The sequence below is a fragment of the Ovis canadensis genome, chromosome 2 (assembly GCF_042477335.2).
Source record: "Ovis canadensis isolate MfBH-ARS-UI-01 breed Bighorn chromosome 2, ARS-UI_OviCan_v2, whole genome shotgun sequence".
Classification (NCBI taxonomy): domain Eukaryota; kingdom Metazoa; phylum Chordata; class Mammalia; order Artiodactyla; family Bovidae; genus Ovis; species Ovis canadensis.
In genome coordinates this window covers 157,775,139-157,794,670 of record NC_091246.1, presented here as the reverse complement: position 1 = coordinate 157,794,670, position 19,532 = coordinate 157,775,139, and the positions used below count along the sequence as shown (strand labels likewise).

At 38.2% G+C, this 19,532-nt stretch overlaps 1 protein-coding gene across 1 annotated transcript in view; it reads left to right on the top strand.

Annotated features, from left to right (window-relative positions):
* The window catches only part of GALNT5 (polypeptide N-acetylgalactosaminyltransferase 5), a 43,103-nt gene extending 23,571 nt beyond the window's left edge, over positions 1-19,532 (top strand). The window contains exons 4-10 of the mRNA XM_069574379.1: positions 3,706-3,841; positions 4,423-4,542; positions 7,152-7,269; positions 8,278-8,601; positions 13,297-13,377; positions 15,320-15,481; positions 17,826-19,532. Coding sequence (XP_069430480.1) covers positions 3,706-3,841; positions 4,423-4,542; positions 7,152-7,269; positions 8,278-8,601; positions 13,297-13,377; positions 15,320-15,481; positions 17,826-17,966 — 1,082 coding nt within the window. The 3' untranslated portion in view covers positions 17,967-19,532. The remainder of the gene's footprint in view (positions 1-3,705; positions 3,842-4,422; positions 4,543-7,151; positions 7,270-8,277; positions 8,602-13,296; positions 13,378-15,319; positions 15,482-17,825) is intronic.

Genomic DNA, 19,532 nt, shown 5'->3' with positions numbered 1-19,532 from the left:
GACAATCATTCAGAATGTTCAGAACAGTATCTGACACAGAGTAAGCATCAGATCAAAAATCAGTGATGTTATTGTAGGTTTTTCAGATGCTGAGGGGTGTAGCTAAGAGTCAGAGCGGTCAATTAAAACAATAAACCAAAATAAAAGTAACAGTCAAGTCTTCAAGCACTTCTGCAATCACATAAGTGAAAAGTATAGATAGGAAGCCAGACAAAAGACAGCACTGACTCCCTCAGTGCTCCCTATTTTCCCATGGAAGAATGGGCTGGTAGATCAGAGCAGGTGTGTACATCATCTTACTGACCAAAGAGCCTGAAATAAGGTTCCTCCTCCTTTGGAGCCTAGGGCCCAGGATGAAAGAAAGGGGGAAGGGCTAGTAGTAAGAAAAAAATGTCTTGAAGATCTACCCATCACCCACAAGGTGAGAAAGAAGTCTTGGCATGAGACAGTCTCCAACTGGATGAACCTGGGTCAGGAATGCAGTTCTTTATAAGTGCATGTCCAGCTAGGGGACTGGAGGACCTGAGTCCTTGACTATATCTTCCTTCAGAGACTCTAGGGTACAAACTGTGAACCAAGTCTGGTGTGGAGATGGCAGCTTTCCCTCAAGAGGCCTGCCAGGTAAAGCTTTTATAATAGCTTTGGGCCTCGGCTTCCCAGGTGGCGCTAGTGGTAAAGAACCTGCTGGCTAATGCAGGAGACAATAAGAGACGTGAATTTGGTCCCTGGGCCAGGAAGATTCCCTGGAGAAGGGCATAGCAACCCACTCCAGTATTCTTGCCTGAAGAATCCATGGACAGAGGAGCCTGGTGGGTTTCAGTCCATAGGACTGCACAGAGTTGGACACAACTGAAGCAATTTAGCATGCATGCATACACGACTGGGTCTGAGATTACACATAGGATTCTGGCCAGAACCCAGATTCCTCTGGTTGTTACTCACACACACACATGCAATCCACTTGCACAGAATCATTTAGAACAATGTAGACCATTGCTAAAATTTTCATTGGAAAGAGAGAGTGTTACTTCACACAACTAATAAAACAAAAAGAATTCATAATTATTCCTGTCTTCCAAGTTTCTTTTCTCTTCTCGTGTAACTCTTTTTTTTTTAATTATGGTAAAATACATATATAAAATTTCCTATCTGAGCCATTTTTCAAGTGTACAGTTCACTGTGAAGTACTTTCACATTGTTGAGCAACCAATCTCCAGCACTCCTCTTATCTTGTGAAACTAAACTCTATACCCAGGTCTTTAGTTTCTTTAGGTAGATATATTCCTAAGTATTTTATTCTTTTCGTTGCAATGGTGAATGGAATTGTTTCCTTAATTTCTTTTTCTACTTTCTCATTATTCGTGTATAGGAATGCAAGGGATTTCTGTGTGTTGATTTTATATCCTGCAACTTTACTATATTCATTGATTAGCTCTAGTAAATTTCTGGTGGAGTCTTTAGGGTTTTCCATGTAGAGGATCATGTCATCTGCAAACAGTGAGAGTTTTACTTCTTCTTTTCCAATTTGGATTCCTTTTATTTCTTTTTCTGCTCTGATTGCTGTGGCCAAAACTTCCAGAACTATGTTGAATAGTAGCGGTGAAAGTGGACACCCTTGTCTTGTTCCTGACTTTAAGGGAAATGCTTTCAATTTTTCACCATTGAGGATAATGTTTGCTGTGGGTTTGTCATAGATAGCTTTTATTATGTTGAGGTATGTTCCTTCTATTCCTGCTTTCTGGAGAGTTTTTATCATAAATGGATGTTGAATTTTGTCAAAGGCCTTCTCTGCATCTATTGAGATAATCATATGGTTTTTATTTTTCAATTTGTTAATGTGGTGGATTACATTGATTGATTTGCGGATATTGAAGAATCCTTGCATCCCTGGGATAAAGCCCACTTGGTCATGGTGTATGATCTTTTTAATGTGTTGTTGGATTCTGATTGCTAGAATTTTGTTGAGGATTTTTGCATCTATGTTCATCAGAGATATTGGCCTGTAGTTTTCCTTTTTTGTGACATCTTTGTCAGGTTTTGGTATTAGGGTGATGGTGGCCTCATAGAATGAGTTTGGAAGTTTACCTTCGTCTGCAATTTTCTGGAAGAGTTTGAGGAGGATAGGTGTTAGCTCTTCTCTAAATTTTTGGTAGAATTCAGCTGTGAAGCCATCTGGACCTGGGCTTTTGTTTGCTGGAAGAACTAGTACAGCCACTATGGAGAACAGTGTGGAGATTCCTTAAAAAATTGCAAATAGAACTACCTTATGACCCAGCAATCCCACTGCTGGGCATACACACCGAGGAAACCAGAATTGAAAGAGACACATGTACCCCAATGTTCATCGCAGCACTGTTTATAATAGCCAGGACATGGAAACAACCTAGATGTCCATCAGCAGATGAATGGATAAGAAAGCTGTGGTACATATACACAATGGAGTATTACTCAGCCGTTAAAAAGAATTCATTTGAATCAGTTCTGATGAGATGGATGAAACTGGAGCCGATTATACAGAGTGAAGTAAGCCAGAAAGAAAAACACCAATACAGTATACTAACACATATATATGGAATTTAGGAAGATGGCAATGACGACCCTGTATGCAAGACAGGGAAAGAGACACAGATGTGTATAACGGACTTTTGGACTCAGAGGGAGAGGGAGAGGGTGGGATGATTTGGGAGAATGACATTCTAACATGTATACTATCATGTGAATTGAATCGCCAGTCTATGTCTGACGCAGGATGCAGCATGCTTGGGGCTTGTGCATGGGGTTGACCCAGAAAGTTGTTATGGGGAGGGAGGTGGGTGGGGGGTTCATGTTTGGGAATGCATGTAATAATTAAAGATTTTAAAATTTAAAAAATAAAAAACTAAAATTAAAAAAAAAATAAATAAATAAAAAATAAAAAATAAAAAATAAAAAAAAAATAAAAAAAATAAACTCTATACCCATTAAACAATTCCTTGTTCCCCCTCTGTAACACTTTTAAAACTATCTCCTAGTCTATGTCTGACGCAGGATACAGCACGCTTGGGGCTGGTGTATGGGGATGACCCAGAGAGATGTTATGGGGAGGGAAGTGGGAGGGGGGTTCATGTTTGGGAACGCATGTAAGAATTAAAGATTTTAAAATTTAAAAAATAAAAAACTAAAAAAAAAAAGAAAAGAAAAAACTATCTCCTAGTCTTACTAGTTCCCCCACTTTAATTTCTTTTCACTGTTATAATGTGGAATGATTTTTCCTCTTCATCATTTCTAAGGCTAAAGTTGGAATCTCAGATTCTTCCTCATCTTCCACAAAACAAAGTTTCAGTCCTCTACCCCCAAGAGTTAATGGGATTTACCCTCCTTAGAAAAGACAAAAGCGACTACCTTTAATACTAAATATTCCCTTCAGAGCCTTGACTCGCCATTCTAAGTGGCTTATCAATTTTTTTTTCAACCATAAATGATACTTGCCCCAAAAGACTACTAGAAACCAACTTTTTTTTTTTCATTTCACTATAGAATTAAATTAGAGAGACAAAGAAAAATTAGTAAGAAGAAAAAACTACAAAATTCAGTAAGAAGAAAAGACTACTATGCTTACTACCACATTTCTGGAACAATCTCCAGAACCTATGAACACAAAATACACACACTAAATATATTGCATTTTCAAATTGGTTTTTTGTTTTTTTGTTTTTGGCTCTCTAGGTGATGTGTTGACATTCTTAGATTCTCACGTGGAATGTAACATTGGCTGGTTGGAACCTCTCCTGGAAAGAGTTTACTTAAGCAGAAAAAAAGTAGCCTGTCCAGTAATTGAAGTCATCAATGATAAGGATATGAGGTAATATTGTCATATTCCATGGGATACTTCTAAGTGACTTTTTAACCAGCAGCAGAAGGTAGTGGTCATACTCGTAAAATGTACAACTTTGCAGATCTAAGTAGTACATGGTTTATCTGTTTAAATAAATTGAAATACTTGATATATATCATGAGATCAAAGCAGATCTATCCAATTGTTTATTTGATCATCACAAATTCTCAACCCTAAATGTTAATAAATACTAATACTCAGTGTCCAGGACTTTCCTCTTTCTATTCAGCTGAACACCCAAATATTTATTTTTCTTAAGATTAGTTTTCTTTTTGTGGTATGTATATATACATACACATGTATATTCTTAAATAGGGGTTTTTCTCCCTCAAAATGGCCAGAATATTATTAAAAGAAAAGTATGTTAAAAGCAAGCAATCCAGCACTATTTCTATTTATATTCATATCTTTCATCGAAATGTTATTAAACGCTTTGTGGTGATCTAAAATCATCTTCATAAGTGCTTGTTTCATTCCCATGCACAACACATGGTGTCAGGTTGATTATGTGAATGATCTCAGGTACCATTTTTGTTTCCCTTGACTAGTTACATGACAGTGGACAACTTTCAAAGAGGCATATTTGTGTGGCCAATGAACTTTGGTTGGAGAACAATTCCTCCAGACGTTGTTGCAAAAAACAAAATTAAAGAAACTGATATAATAAGGTAAGTGTGTGAAACTTAAGACTAGGAAGGAGTCATGTATCTTCTTACAAAGGCATAGGAAGCAATTCCACAAAACAGGTATTAGCTGTCATTTATAGAACACCAAGAATTACAGTTCTAGCCAACAGATGACCAAAAGCAAAAATTTTTCCTTGGAAATTACTTTCCCACAGCCAAAACTCACCTTTTAAGTGGGTAATTATATCTTATTCCCCCCTCAACCTGAGAAATTCACTATTTCTGTTCTCTGGGATTTGCAGACTAAGAAACATAAGCCACTTAAACGTGCTGCCTAAATTCTGTATAAACACATATAACACTGAAGTAAACATGAATGAAAATTAAGAATAAATAATAGTAAAAAAATTCTCATTCTAATTCTTTTTGAGTCTAATCCTATACTTTCCCTGGGAGGAGTGCCAAATTCTGTGAATAAAGTGAGAACCAGACACAGAAGCTAGATGTGAATTAAAGTTGGGGCTTTATTGCTGGAGAAACTGGATTAAAGAACAGATTTTAGACCGGAAGCTAAAGTGGGGGCCTCCTAACTCTCCCGCAAAGTCGAGACCTGTAGGATGAGCACTCTGCCAGCTGCAGGCAGAGCAGCAGGATCCCTGGAGCTTTCCTTATTGGAGAAAGAACTTGAGCAGACTTAAGCCAGAAAGTCCCAAAAGAAAGTTTGAGCCCAGCCTGTACATTGCAGCATCTTTTCTCTGAACTCACCCCTCCAAACACTGCCTTATATTCTTCCAAATGTGATGTTTCACAACTGATACTCCTAAAAAGTGAAGGAAAAGTACGACCAATTATTAAGCACTGTGCAACCTCTCTATAACTCTAGGAGAAAGATTGTGGTTTTTCCATTATAGAGATAAGGAAATAGAGACCTAAGAGAGTTAAGTAATTTTCCTGGGGATATTTGTGGCTGTTGTTCAGCCGCTAAGTTATGTCCAACTCTTTGCAACCCCATGGACTGCAGTACACCAGGCTTCCCTATTCATCACTGTCTCCCAGAGTTTGCTCAAACTCATGTCCATTGAGTTGGTGATGCCATCCAACCATGTCATCCTCTGCCATCCTCTTTTCCTTTTGCCTTCAATCTTTCCCAGAACTGGGGCCTTTTCCAATAAGTTGGCTCTTCACATCAGGTGGCCAAAGTATTAGAGCTTCAGCTTCAGCCTCAGTCCTTCCAGTGAATATGCAAGATCGATTTCCTTTAGGATTGACTGGTATGATCTCCCTGCAGTCCAAGGAATATACAGCTTGCAAAAGAAGAAATTGGGATTCAAATCCAAATCTGCCTGGATATAATATACTTGCTCTGATCCTACACCTAAAGAACCACTTTGTCTGTTTTAGACTCCAATTCTGAGAATCAGTGTAGTGATTGAGTTCAGATTTATTCAACATAATGTTAGAAAGAGAATGAGTTCTGGATAGTCTGGAAAGGGCATTTGAGATTCAGATAAAAAAATACACATTCATGTTTGGGAATGCATGTAAGAATTAAAGATTTTAAAATTAAAAAAAAAATAAAAATATACACATAAATCATGAGGGAAGAGAGCTAGGTGTGGGGTGAGGTTTATATTACCTTTGAGATTGCTGCAGAGCTTCCATACAAACCTCTTTCAGCTGGCTCCATGCGAACCACCATGGGCCGTGATTACTGCCTTTTCTAACTGCTGACTCAAATGTAGTTTCTCTTCCCCATGATTAATAACAGGAGTGAAGACTCTAGAGTCAGACTCCTTGGGTTTAAATCTCAACTCTACTATGTACTAGTGGTGTGAGCTTTAAAAAGTTACTTAACCTCTTTCTGTCTCTGTTTCTTCATTTTTATATTAACACTAAACAGAAGTAGCTACCTCTTGGATTGTTTTGAGAATTAAATCAGATAATACTATATATAAAGTGCTTTAAAAAGTACTTGCCAAGAACTTCCCTGATGGTCCAGTGGTTAAGCCTCTGAGCTCCCAGTGCACGATTCCATCCCTCGTCAGGGAACTAAGAGCCACAGTTCTGCAGCCCAACCAAGAAAAAAAAAAAAGAAAATATATGTATATATAAGTGTTTGCCACATAACAAGCTGTTGTAAAGTTTCTGTATTGTTGAGGCAGTATAGTGGAGAAGAGATCTTAGAGTCAAGCCAGACCCCCTAAATTTGAACCCTAGGTGTACATCCCACAGATGGGTTGGTCTGTGAACTTGGAAAATTTTCTTGCCTTTTGGGGCTGTAGTTTCTTAGGGGTACATACTCAAAGGATTTTTGTGAGGCCTGAATTAATACACCTATAACATTTAAAACAATGCCTAACTCATCTTTCCTAAATAGCACTAAATAACTTATTAAAAATAACATCTCTGGAGAATTTGTGTTGAAGTGTCCAAGCCAAGTAAGAATCCTAGTTCCAGACCCTGTCTTTGTTGCCTCTAATCAAGTTCTGCCACAAGAACCAGGGAACTTGTCACTTAGGTGTTCTTGGTGACTTTATCCAAGACCTCCCCGCATGTGGTAACTGTTATAAAATGCCTCTTGTTAGGGAACACTCTTAAAAGTTGAGGTCCCCTGACATGCAAGATTTAAAAGCCAACTTTTCTTTTTGTAGATGTCCCGTCATGGCAGGTGGATTATTTTCTATTGATAAAAATTACTTTTTTGAACTTGGAACATATGATCCTGGGCTCGATGTTTGGGGTGGAGAAAATATGGAGCTCTCTTTCAAGGTATCGCTGAGTGTTTCTCAAATTATCTTTACAATTAAGAGTCTAGCACTTTAAAATGGTTTCATTTTACTAATACAATCAGATATGTGACTGCCTCTGGGAGGAAACTTCACAGAAATATTAGGGCCTCTGGATTAATGTCTTCATATCCCAGATTGAATTTGGAAGAATCAATAACCCTCATGAAATTTATTACCATTCCCTCATATTGCACAACACAGTTTCTGCATCTGAATGTGAGGGAAATAATTGTCTGCCATTTCGTGTAAAGGCTGTAGGATGAATATTTGATGCAAATAACTCATATATTTTTCTAAAATATTAGAAGTAATGATATTATTTAGTAATAGGCCATCTTGGAGAGCACAAGACAGAAGAATAAAAAGAGCCGCTAGAGCAGGCCACCAAAAGGCCATACTACAGCGACTTAGGGAAGCTCAGATAATGCTGGGTATTTATATAACCATTGATTAATATGTGAGAAATCAGTGGCGGCAGCCATAGTGCAGAGTATCCCACATTACCTGCTTTCCTATGGAGTTGGGTTTATATAGTAATAGGGTGTGACTTTGAACCCTTGATCAGGAAGGATGGTCTTCAAGTTGTATTCCACAAGTCAGGTAGATCATCCCAAATGTGAGAAGGAGATATTGAGAAAACTGAAACATATACTCTTTCCCTTGATTCTACTAAAGCAGGAACTTATGTTACACATTTCATACATTGGGATTCTGTGAGGATTTTCTTTAGCGGGGTGGGGGGGGGGAAGATTTACAATTCAGGAGAGGAAAAGAGAAAATATGCAATCTAATAATGCTACAATGGTTCACAGCAACAGAATAAAATTAAATATACCTGTTGAGTTTAATTTTTTGTTGAAAAGGATATTAGAAAAGTATTGCTCCAACAGGGGGAAATCGTCGCCAGGTGGCTTTTTTGTTATTGCTAATTGCTCATGATTTGTGGACAATCATTTGATAACTGGTACATATTTTTAAACTGTTCCAGGTGTGGATGTGTGGTGGTGAAATTGAGATCATTCCCTGTTCCCGAGTGGGACACATATTCCGGAATGACAATCCCTACTCCTTCCCCAAAGACCGGATGAAGACGGTGGAGCGGAACTTGGGGCGGGTGGCTGAGGTCTGGCTCGATGAGTACAAGGAGCTCTTCTACGGCCACGGGGATCACCTCATAGACCAAGGGTTAGACGTCGGAAACCTTACCCAGCAGCGGGAACTTCGAAAGAAGCTAAAATGCAAAAGCTTCAAGTGGTACTTGGAGAATGTTTTTCCAGACTTGAAGGCTCCCATTGTGAGGGCGAGTGGTGTGGTAAGTTCAAGCAGCAACTTCAAATCTGACTTTGTGAAAATACAAGGTAAAAACATTTTTGAAAATGTGTGGGAAAGAATGAATTATTACTTTATAAATAAGCACCAAGTGTGAGTGCAGAGGAGACAAAGTGTGGTTTGTTTTGACTGCCCATATTAAGTAAACCTGAGGAAGGCTTCCAGGAAGGCATGTTTATTGATTAATTCAGCAAACACCTACCAAGTGTCAAGAAACCAGGCATTATTTAAGAACTGGACTATAGGGTAGTGAATAAAGTAGATTGATCCCTTCTCTGTGGAACTTAAAGCTGGGTAGGATAGAAAGATAATAAAGAAATAAGCAAGTGAAGTATAAATAAAAAATATAGTAACTTTTAATCAGGGAATTGGCCACAAGTGATGAATTTTTCTTAAGAGTAGTCAAATCTATGAAGACATTGAAGGCCAGGTCTGAAAGACCAAGAGTCCACCATGCTGTAAAGAAGAGAGCCTCAGACAAAGGATGTCACATATGCAGAAACTCTGACATGTGACAGTTTGAGGCATTGAGGAACTGGAAAGAAGGTGGATGTTGTTATCAAGGTTTGAAGAGGCAGGAGGAATGGCATCAGATGAAGTTCAAGAGAGAGACGGAGCTGGATCCCGCAGGTCCTTGTGGGCAGAGTACGGATTTTCTCTCTCTCATCTTTATCTGTCTCTTTCTTTTTTCAGGATGCAATTGGAAGTTACTGAGTAGGGTTAAGCAATGGGATGACATGGTTTATTTAGAGTTTTATAGATTTCAAAGAGGGATTGAAAATAACAGAAACTGTCAGACAACAGCAGAGAAAATTCCGGGGCACAAAATAACATACTAAAAAGAAAGAAGTCAAACTTGATAGGTTTGATAGAGTACAAAGCTAAGAAAAAATTAAGGAAGGAGAAAAACTCTTTTAAGAAAAAGCCATTTCAAACCCATTCTAAGCCTCAGACTTAATCTGAAGAAGATGGCAAGAGATGAGGATCTTTACCATACACTAAGTTTAGAGATGATTAGTTAAGCCTTGACCTAGAGGTCTTCCCTGGTCATGCAAATTTTTAATCTCTTTTACTATTTTATTTCTCATTTAATTTTTACTTATATACATTCCCAGTGCTGTTTTCTTTTTCTTCTTGCAAAATGATCAGACTTGGCCCTCAGTAAGCCTGCTCTTTTTACATCATTTTTTTTTTTCAGTTCTCCCTAGCAAGTGGATTGTATAAACCAATCTTTCTCTGCCTACCAAATTTCCTGATGAACACTTAAGCAATTTCCCTTAATGGCATAAGGGAGATTCTGAAAAAGTGCAAAAGAGAGAAAAACAGTCTAAGAATTTGTTCTGCTTTCATAAAATTCAACTGACACGTAACTATATGTAACTGGTTTATACATAACATAATTGTTCATCTTTGTAGGTCAAAATGCAATAACTGCTATTTCAGAGGTTCAGCTTGATTATTTTATCTTAGATAATTCTTTAGGAAGAATACCCTGAGTTTATATACTGTTCGAGTAATATGCGTGTAAAATAAATTTACATTTTTTAACTCTATTTCTTAAGCAGGATAAAGAAAAAGAAATTCTCATCATAGTAATTTGTTCCTGTCCTAAAAACACAGAATCTCAGTAAGAGCATTACTGGAATTTAACCACCAGAGGGAACTAAAAAACTATCTTTTGCCTCCTCTTTGAGGTTAGCTTGTCTAATAGTTTCCATTCGAATTTTGAAAAACTCTTCTAATGAAAGCGCTTTCTTTTGATGCCTGAGCTACAATACAACAAAATGCAGAAATGGTTTTAATAAATTCTTTCTTTCTGTTTCCCTCCTTATTTGTTGTCTTCCTTAGACAAATTTTAATAAAGATGACATTGGTTCCCTCTGAAGCAACGAGTAGGGAGCATTATTACCATTAAAAAAAAAGGACCTTTCTCCAGGAAAGTCAGAGGAAGGTTAACTAAATCATTGTTTTGGATAGATAATCTTGTAAATTTGCAAGAAACTGAAATCCACAACTTTCGTTACTTGCTCCGTATCCTTCCTTCTTTTAACCTACACACCTACGAAAGTTTGACTTTTTAAAAATAAGAATAACTCTTTTCTCACTGAAACAAAAATATTTGAAAATAATAAAAGAAACTTAGCAATAATTTGAACTTATATTGGATTTAACTCAGCAAACAGCTTCTAGTCTGGTGTTTACAAATTCTGGGATAAACCACAGAGAACTCCAACCTCCTAAATTGGAAAATGAAATAATTCAAAATGGATAATGTAAAATGTATACATACTTCCTGATTTTAAAATAAGATTGATATGGTTTACAATAAAAACATAGATGTATTTTTTTAAGTGAGAGCCCAGTTTTCAAAACTATTCCTAATGAAAGAATATCAATTCCTTAGCACTTCATGGACCATTTCTATATAGTAATTTCCAAAAAGAGGGAAGAGAAACATATCTTCAAATGAAGTGGGGGAGAGGGAGGCAAGGAATAGAAAAGGTTTCTCTCTTTCTCATGCCTTTTAGTGCTTGGAAGAAGGGATTGTGAGAAATAAATACAAAGCAATCAATTAACCAGGGGTTCCCAAACACTGTTCTGGGCAAAGTTATGCTGTCAAAGAGGATTCTGTGGTCACATGTATTTGGCAAACTCTTGTATCGCATTCTCTCTGCACTCATGCTGGAGGTTCTGAGAGGTTCTGGAGTAGGGCAACCTGGTCAGCTGTCCTGAGGCCAGAGTTTTCCAAACTCACTTGAAGATATTTTCTGCATAATCTACAGGTACAGGAGGTTTTGTTTGTTTGTTTGTTTTCTGTTAAGATCAACTGGGACACCATTTCCTTTCTTTCAACTCCAGGATTATTCTACCTCCACACATGACTGTTTACTCTCTTCCCTGCCGTTCCTGGTGGTAGATCCCTCCTGTGGGTTCTGGCTGCTCCCACTAATGATGGAGTGTGTGTGTGTGTGTGCACGTGTGCACACACTCAGTCACCCACTCATGTCTGATCCTTTGCAACCCCGTGGACTATAGCCCACCAGGCTCCTCTGTCCCTGGACTTTTCCAGGCAAGCATACTAGAGTGGGTTGCCATTTCCTTCTCCAGGGCATCTTCCCAGCCCAGGGATTGAACTTGTATCTGTTGCACCTCCTGCATTGGCAGGCTGATTCTTTACCACTGTGCCACCTGGGAAGCCAATTGTCTCCTCCCAAATCTGGCACTTTAAATTGTGAATAGAGCTCCCTTTGAGGATTTCTGTTGGAGAGTCTGTTCTTCTAGAATTGTTTTGCATGCAGGTCACCCCAGAAACAACAAAACTGGTAGATTTTAATGGTTTTTTTTTTCCTTCAGTGATTTGAAGGTTCTGTTAGGGTTCCTACTCAATGCAAGTGGTGTGTGCATCTCAAACTCAAATGACGGTTGATGTAAGGTTTCAGATTCCCTTGGGAGAAGCTTCCCCTTTGTCTCCCAGTGCTAATGAATAAACTGTTTTTCCCTGTACACCATTGCAGCCAGGGCCTAACGTTTTAGCTTTCCATCATGTGTGGAAGACCTCAACTCCAGGTTTTTTCATGTTCAGTCTCAGTCCCCTGCTTACCAGTATCTGCCATTTTACCTCTTGTTTTTAGGTTTTGTTCTTCACTTTCTGGACCCTAAAGATGCCCCCCACTTTCTTGTAGGGAAAATTAAGCATGTAAAAGTGCAAACCAACCCACTGAACACTGTGTTATGAAATCTGACAACTCTGTGAGCACCCCAACTTACGTCCTGCAGTTCTCCCTAGTTAGAGCTCTTGGTTAGTTACCCTGCAACAAGAGGGGACACAAATAGTGTCCCTAGCCACAGAGACCACACCACTTGCCAGCACAGGGTGCTTCCCTGAGTATAGACTGAGCTCTACACAGCTCTTCCAGAAGTCTGAAAAGTTCAAATTGTGTTATACTATTAACCCACCTTCTCTTTAGACCTGCCGAGAATGTCAGAGGGAGCAAGGGAATCAACATTTCTCTGAGTTAAATGGTGACTTACAGGCAGCTGCCTCCATGTTGGACCCTGCAAATCCATTAAAAACCTGGGGGCCTGCCAGATAGTGTCTTTAAGCTTGGCTCCATACTAGCGTTCGTGACTTCCCTGTAATGAATTGTAGCTTGCCTGAGTCATTAGGAAGATTCTGACCGGGAGTCAGCTGGAATCTGCTGTTTTTGAAAGACTCAATTTATCTATGATTCACTGCCTAAGCAGTCAGATAGCTTGGAGGGGTCAGCCAGGGAACAGAGCCCATAACCACTGCTCTGATTAAATTGCAAGTATGTGCACTGACTTTTAATATATGCATCAGACAAACTTGAGACAAGAAAATAACTGCTTTTCATGCCACCTTTTGCTCTTTTCCTGTTCAGCATTCCAGGAAAGGGTTAATTAAAAGCTTCTGTGTGTTGGCTCTGTGGCTGAATCACAGGCCTAAATTGACAGATTGAAGCTGTACTTCAGCAAGATTACATTATGTCCCTGTTAGAGATAGCAACCAATAAAATCGTATAGTACTAAGTAATGCTAAGCTATTAACATAACTATCTTTAACCTTATTATTGTTTTATATTCTGTGTTTTCTGAATGTCTTGTTCTACTTTAAAATATTTTGTTCTTAATGTGTATTTTATGTTTTGCTTCCTAGCTTATTAATGTGGCCTTGGGTAAATGCATTTCCATCAGAAACACCACAGCCATTCTGGAAGACTGTGATGGGAGCAGCAAGGTACACTGAGCTGGGGTTTTCTCTCTCATAGTCGGTATAGCTGATGGTGCTAGTGAGGTTGATAGGTGAAGGTATAACACCTTCATCACTCACTTGAGATGTTCTTTTTGCCTATGGAAACAATAATTAATTTTCGCATTTTTGTATCATCATAAGGTTGGTGACATTTAGGGTCCACCTCTACATGTAAAAGAGAGTGACAAAGGGAAGAAAGGTGGATACTCTAGTCAACCCACCATGGACCCAGTTCTGGTTCCACCATTTGTAAAAATGCATTAACTGCAAATTCCTTAACCCTTAGGTGAATGGCAATGGTAATAGTGCTGGCCCCAAAGCTGTTGTGAGGATGGAATTAGATACTACACAGGAAGCCTATATCAAACATTTGGTGCTCTATAAATATTCACTGCTATAGTAATAAAAACAAAAATGAGAAAAGTAACACATCACATATAAAGACAAGATGATAAAAATAAAGTCATACAAATTCTTATATAATTAACCTAAGGGAGCAGTTTTATTCTCTGATTCCACCCGTCCTTCCCCCTCCCCTACCCAGGTACTCCTAAGGAAGTAATGCCAATAGCACAATTCATGATCCATGGTGGAAAACAGCCAGACTTCAACAAATCTGAGCACAGTATTTAGGGGAGGGAGTAGGGCCTGGGAAAATAGAGCCCTGACTCTGCAGAGCTCTGAGCAATGGCACCTCCCTCTCCAACATATGCTCCTACCCACTCTCATTCTGTTCGGACAGTTATCAGCTTGTTCTCACAGGAACATGGATTCAGGAGTTGAACTCAGCCCCCTAAAACTGAAGATAACTCTTTGCCAGAGAAATTATCTTATGATGGGAATCTAGGCTTGCTTTGCCTTGTGTTAGAGATATTACTTTATTTTCAAATACATCCCATGTTTACGTCTTAATTCAAAGCTGCTGCTAGGAAAATAAAAAGACATTTTTGTTATCTCTGTTGATATAATTCAGCCATGGATTGTAAACTTGAAGTTAATGGAATTCTTTCTTAATTAGAAAAGAGGAGACAGAAGGGAAGAGAAAAGTGTCAAAAATTAATTGAAAGAAATAATTTTCATGCATTAAGAACTCAAAGAGGAAATCAAGTCATAAAGTATAAGACAAAACCATAAATAGTCCAAATTATATGAAAGTAAACTATTAAATAATATGCAAATATCTAATTAGTATTTAAAAAAAAACAAGCATAGTAATTCCCATTGAAATCATTTAGGACTGGGACTTGGCTCTCCCTCTAGCCCCAGTGGCTAGGGGCCTGAATTGCGTGGTGGTTTGAATGCTCCAATACTTCAAGTACCAGGTTAGCCTGGCACTCAGAACACCTAAAAGGGCACCCATTCACAGACATGTACTAATTGTACTAAATTTTGTTTTATTATTGCAGCTAACACTTATTGATGTCTTACTGTGTGCTCAACACTTGTCAGACGTTACTCCATGTTTTTGAGATAGACACTATTGCTATCCAACTTAAAAATTAGAAAAATGAGATTCTGTTCCATTCAGTTCAGCTCAGTTCAGTTCAGTCGCTCAGTCGTGTCCAACTCTTTGCGACCCCATGAATTGCAGCACGCCAGGCCTCCCTGTCCATCATCAACTCCCAGAGTTCACTCAAACTCACATCCATCGAGTCGGTGATGCCATCCAGCCATCTCATCATCTGTTGTCCCCTTTTCCTCCTGCCCCCAACCCCTCCCAGCATCAGAGCCTTTTCCAATGAGTCAACTCTTTGCATGAGGTTAGACAGGGTAAATAATAGAGCCATACTGTCAGAATTGAAAGTGGCAATACCAGGATTTTGAACATTTGAATAGAGTGCCTATATTCTTAAGCATTACTAATAAAAATGTTTAGCAAAGAGTTTGCTGCCGAAAGTCACCTTCTCCTTATACATTTTCCCCACAGCTTCAACAATTTAATTACACCTGGTTAAGGCTTATTAAACACAGAGCGTGGTGCTTAGCTCCTGTGCCTGATAACGGGGCCCTGAGGCTGCACCTTTGTGATAACAGAAACAAAGGGCTAAGATGGCTGCATAAATCAACATCAGTGGTCCGTCCAGAACTGGTAAGCAAAATATTTGTACCTCTTCCTTACCACAAATCCAACTTTCCATTAAATGCGACATAAACCCTCCTTGTCAGCTTCCTCAGTCAGAGGCTTTAAATGTATAAGGGACAATAGAGGCAGTGTAAAGTTCTTACACAGAGATAAACAGATTTTTTTTAAAATAAATTGTTGAGTCCTTTTTTATTCTTTTAACAAAATTTACTTCAAATCAGTTCTGTTCGTTATATTTCTGTTATCATCTTTGTTTCTGAAAGTCATTTGCTTCTGAAAGTCAGTTAGCAATGCCAAAAGTCAGGCTTATGGCTTGGAACTGGTTCTCACTGATTACCAGAAAAGTTTATAGGGAGAGTAGATGGGGAAAGCAAGAAGCAGTGTGTTTCCCCAAGCCCTGCGCGTAGTATGAATCTGTCTCCAGTTCCTGCCTCCTTTGCTTAGAGAGATTTTCTCATGTCCTCTGGTTCCTCAAGACTTAGGGTCTGGAGAGTCTAAGGGTGCTGGAGTCTCTGGGTGCTGGAGTCAGTTCCAACCAGCTTGCAGGTGCTGACCGTGTGCAGCTCTTGCCAACTTCACACTCAGTGATGTCACATTGGTGACTGAAACCAACCGTGACAGGAGTATTTACAAAACCCCATGCTAGAAATCAAGGGGTGGTTTTCCAGAGGTCAGGTTGTAGATATTAACCAGAACAACCATGCCCTATCCTATTCACTGCCCAAGCACTCTGCTTTCCCCAATCATATTTTAGTAAGATACAAAGTCATAAGTTTTCTGTAGGATCTTTGAATGGCAGGAATAATTTCAGGCCTGCCTTCTCAAATTTTTTTATGTCTCACTAGCAGGTAGCCACCAAACCCACTGAATGAGTAGTGAGTATCATTTTGATTGGAGTCCATCATTTTGCTCAGGGATGACCCCAAAGCATGCACACTTTTTTTCCTTGGAGTGTCTCCATTCTTTCTGATGTCACAGCCCGTGATTGCTCTCTTCATGACATTTTTTTTCCCTGCTCAAGATAAAATTAGGACCTAAGCATCACACTCTCCAATCTTCCTTTTCATACCTCATCCCTATTATATTTGAGGGATCTCTTTACAACTCACCAGCGGATTATTATAGCTAATCCAGATCTTCTCAATGTCATCTTTTTTACAAATCCTTGAGGTTACTCAAACATCATATTTCTAAAATTCTAAAAGGGTGGCAATATTCTGGGTTTTTTCTTTGGCTGTGCTGGGTCTTCTCTGCTACAGGGGCTTTGTCTAGTTGCAGCAAGCAGGGATCTCTCTCTAGTTGCTGTGCATGGGCTTCTCATTGAGGTGGCTTCTCTCGCCGTGGAGCACAGGTTCTAGGGAATAAAGACTTCAGCAGTTGTGGCACCTGGGCCTAGTTGCCCCACAGCAATCTTCCCAGATCATGGATCGAACCTGTGTCTCTTGCAATGGCAGGCAGATTCTCAGCCACTGGACCACCAGGGAAGTCCAAGGGTGACAATAATTTTGTAAAAGTATCTTTAAAATAAATTATTATAAAGTCACCTCTATTTGATAAAATTTTAGAGCATTTCAAAACCTGTGTGTGTGTTAGTGGTTCAGCTGTGTTCAACTCTTTGAAGCCCCATGGACTGTAGTCTACCAGGCTCCTCTATCTATAGAATTCTCCAGGCAAGAATGATTAAGATGACCTTTGTCACAGTTATGGATATTTGAGAGGATTGATAGGTGAAAAAATTGTAAACTCATGAGCAAGTTGTAAGCAGGTTATTGACAATTTCTAGGATGTTTAATAAGTATTAATCAATAACAGAACCCTCTGAAATGCCTGTGACTTCTAGTTATATCTGGACTTTCTGGACACTGGGCATTCTATCAGAGAACATGGTAAGGAACTCATAAATAAAATACATCATTTTTAACACATTTTATTCTAAATTTGCATTCTAAGGCATGAACTTAAGAAATTAACTCATTTTTTGTGATGGTGTTTTTTTTTTTTCCTTCTTTACTACCATCCATGAGGGAGCCAGTCACCATATACAGTAAACACCATCTGGAGCTATTTCCTTTAATAATATAGTTATCAGCCATATCATCAGAAAATTCATCTTTTGCTTCATGAAGAACTAAAAGTTGTAGCTTGGAGAGTGTGAGAATTTAGTTTAAGATAAAGACAAATTTAATACTGTCTAAAGTCTTGTCTATGTTATTAATTCATTTCAGGGGAATTCCTAAAAAATAAAAATTGAAATCACCTTTTTTAAAAATTGGTAATTGGTTTTAATTTCTTTACATCACAATTGTTAAATTCAGCCTATGGCTTATTATCAGATCCCCTTTCTCTCCAGGTGACCCACATTGTTTTCGGAAACCATCATCAGTTGTTATGCTTGGAAGGAAGTTTTACTCAGAAGACCCTGAAAGCTGCTCCTTGTGACCCAGCAAAGCCAAATCAAAAGTGGAAATTTGAAAACTATTATGAAGACTGAAGAGGAAGTGATATTTTTATCTAGTAAACCCACTAGACACTGTGAATTTGACAGTGAACTTGGTGACCATACTTCTCCATGCTAGTTTAAAATTTTCAAAATTAATAACATTTAAATGGAAGATTTTTTTTTTTAATCACAATATTTGAGATACCAAAATTTAACTCAGGGAGACAATTCAACATTGGATTGGAGTCCTTCTTCAGCACTAGGTGGCCTTTTGAATTGCCTGCTTTCCACTCTGCTGGAACAAAGCCTGCTAGTTATCCCATGCCATCTAACAGGTAACTAGAAATGAAGACGGAAGAACTTGGAAAAGCACAATGATATTCAATGATGGCTGATCAAAACCAGCTCTTTTGACCCACAAGTAGGTATAATTAATAAGAACCTGGTCCTTTAGTTGCCAGTTTTTCGTCAAAAATAAAACAGGTAGAAGGAAAGAGAGAAAATTACTTGAGTTCCTAGACTAAAAGACCTCAGAAACACACAGCCTTCACCTTGGAAATCTCTCCCAACCACACACATGTTTACCTAATGTTAGGAATAATATTAATATAATACTCCTTGATGGCAGGGTTTTGATCTAGATGACTGTATAATATTTTTCTTACTCTGAGTCAGTGGAAAATTTCTAAGTGAGGAAGTCAAATGCTTATTCAATTCTAGACATGGATGTTTCCATTCATTATGTGCTTTTAAACTGCACTTTAAAAAATGGCCATACAAGTAGCTTCTAGATGTATGTGGATATTAAACAAGAAAAAAAAAAAAACGCAAAGAAATACAGACTGCATCACTTCACACAGTAGTAACTGAAAATAAATTTCATCATTGAACCTACTCTAATATAGAACCAAATAAGAGGAGTTAAAATGAATAAAGCAGAAATAGAGCACTAAAAATATGAAAGTTCTCTTATGTGAAAATACTACTTTATATTCAGTAGCATTCACACAGATGAAGTATGCTAAAATAGGCTTTCCAAGTTTTCAAGGTAGAAATAAAGTGAAGGAGACATAAAGAAAGGGGAAGAGAATGATAACCACAGTGAAGAAGAGAGTTAAGAGAAAAATGTCCTAGATTTAGCCAAAATAAGGAAAGGGATCTTGCACCTCTGTGAAAGAGAAAAGAATAAATGCCTAGATGTAGACCTAAAGATTACACTGATAAATTTGGAGACAATCCCAATATTACTTTGATCCAAATTGAATACCTAATCTTAGGTATGCCAAAACTTAGTCATACTGAAAGATATGTTAGAAATTCTGATAACCTTTGCATTCATTTTGTAGAAATTTGATGTTCAGCAGACACATAACCTATCTAAAAATCCCAGGCCAGTTAGTAAGAGAATCAGGATCAGAATTAGAATCAGGATTAGATTAAATTAAATATCTGGAATCAGGATCTCCAGAGATGAGGCCACCAGCCTAACCAAAATTGCTCCATGACACTCTTAAAAAAAAAAAAAAAAAAGCATAAATTTTCTGGTTGAGGTTGGGTGTCTGGAAAATAATCATGCTACATGCTTGTTAATATTAAAAAAAAAAAAAAAGAAAGAAA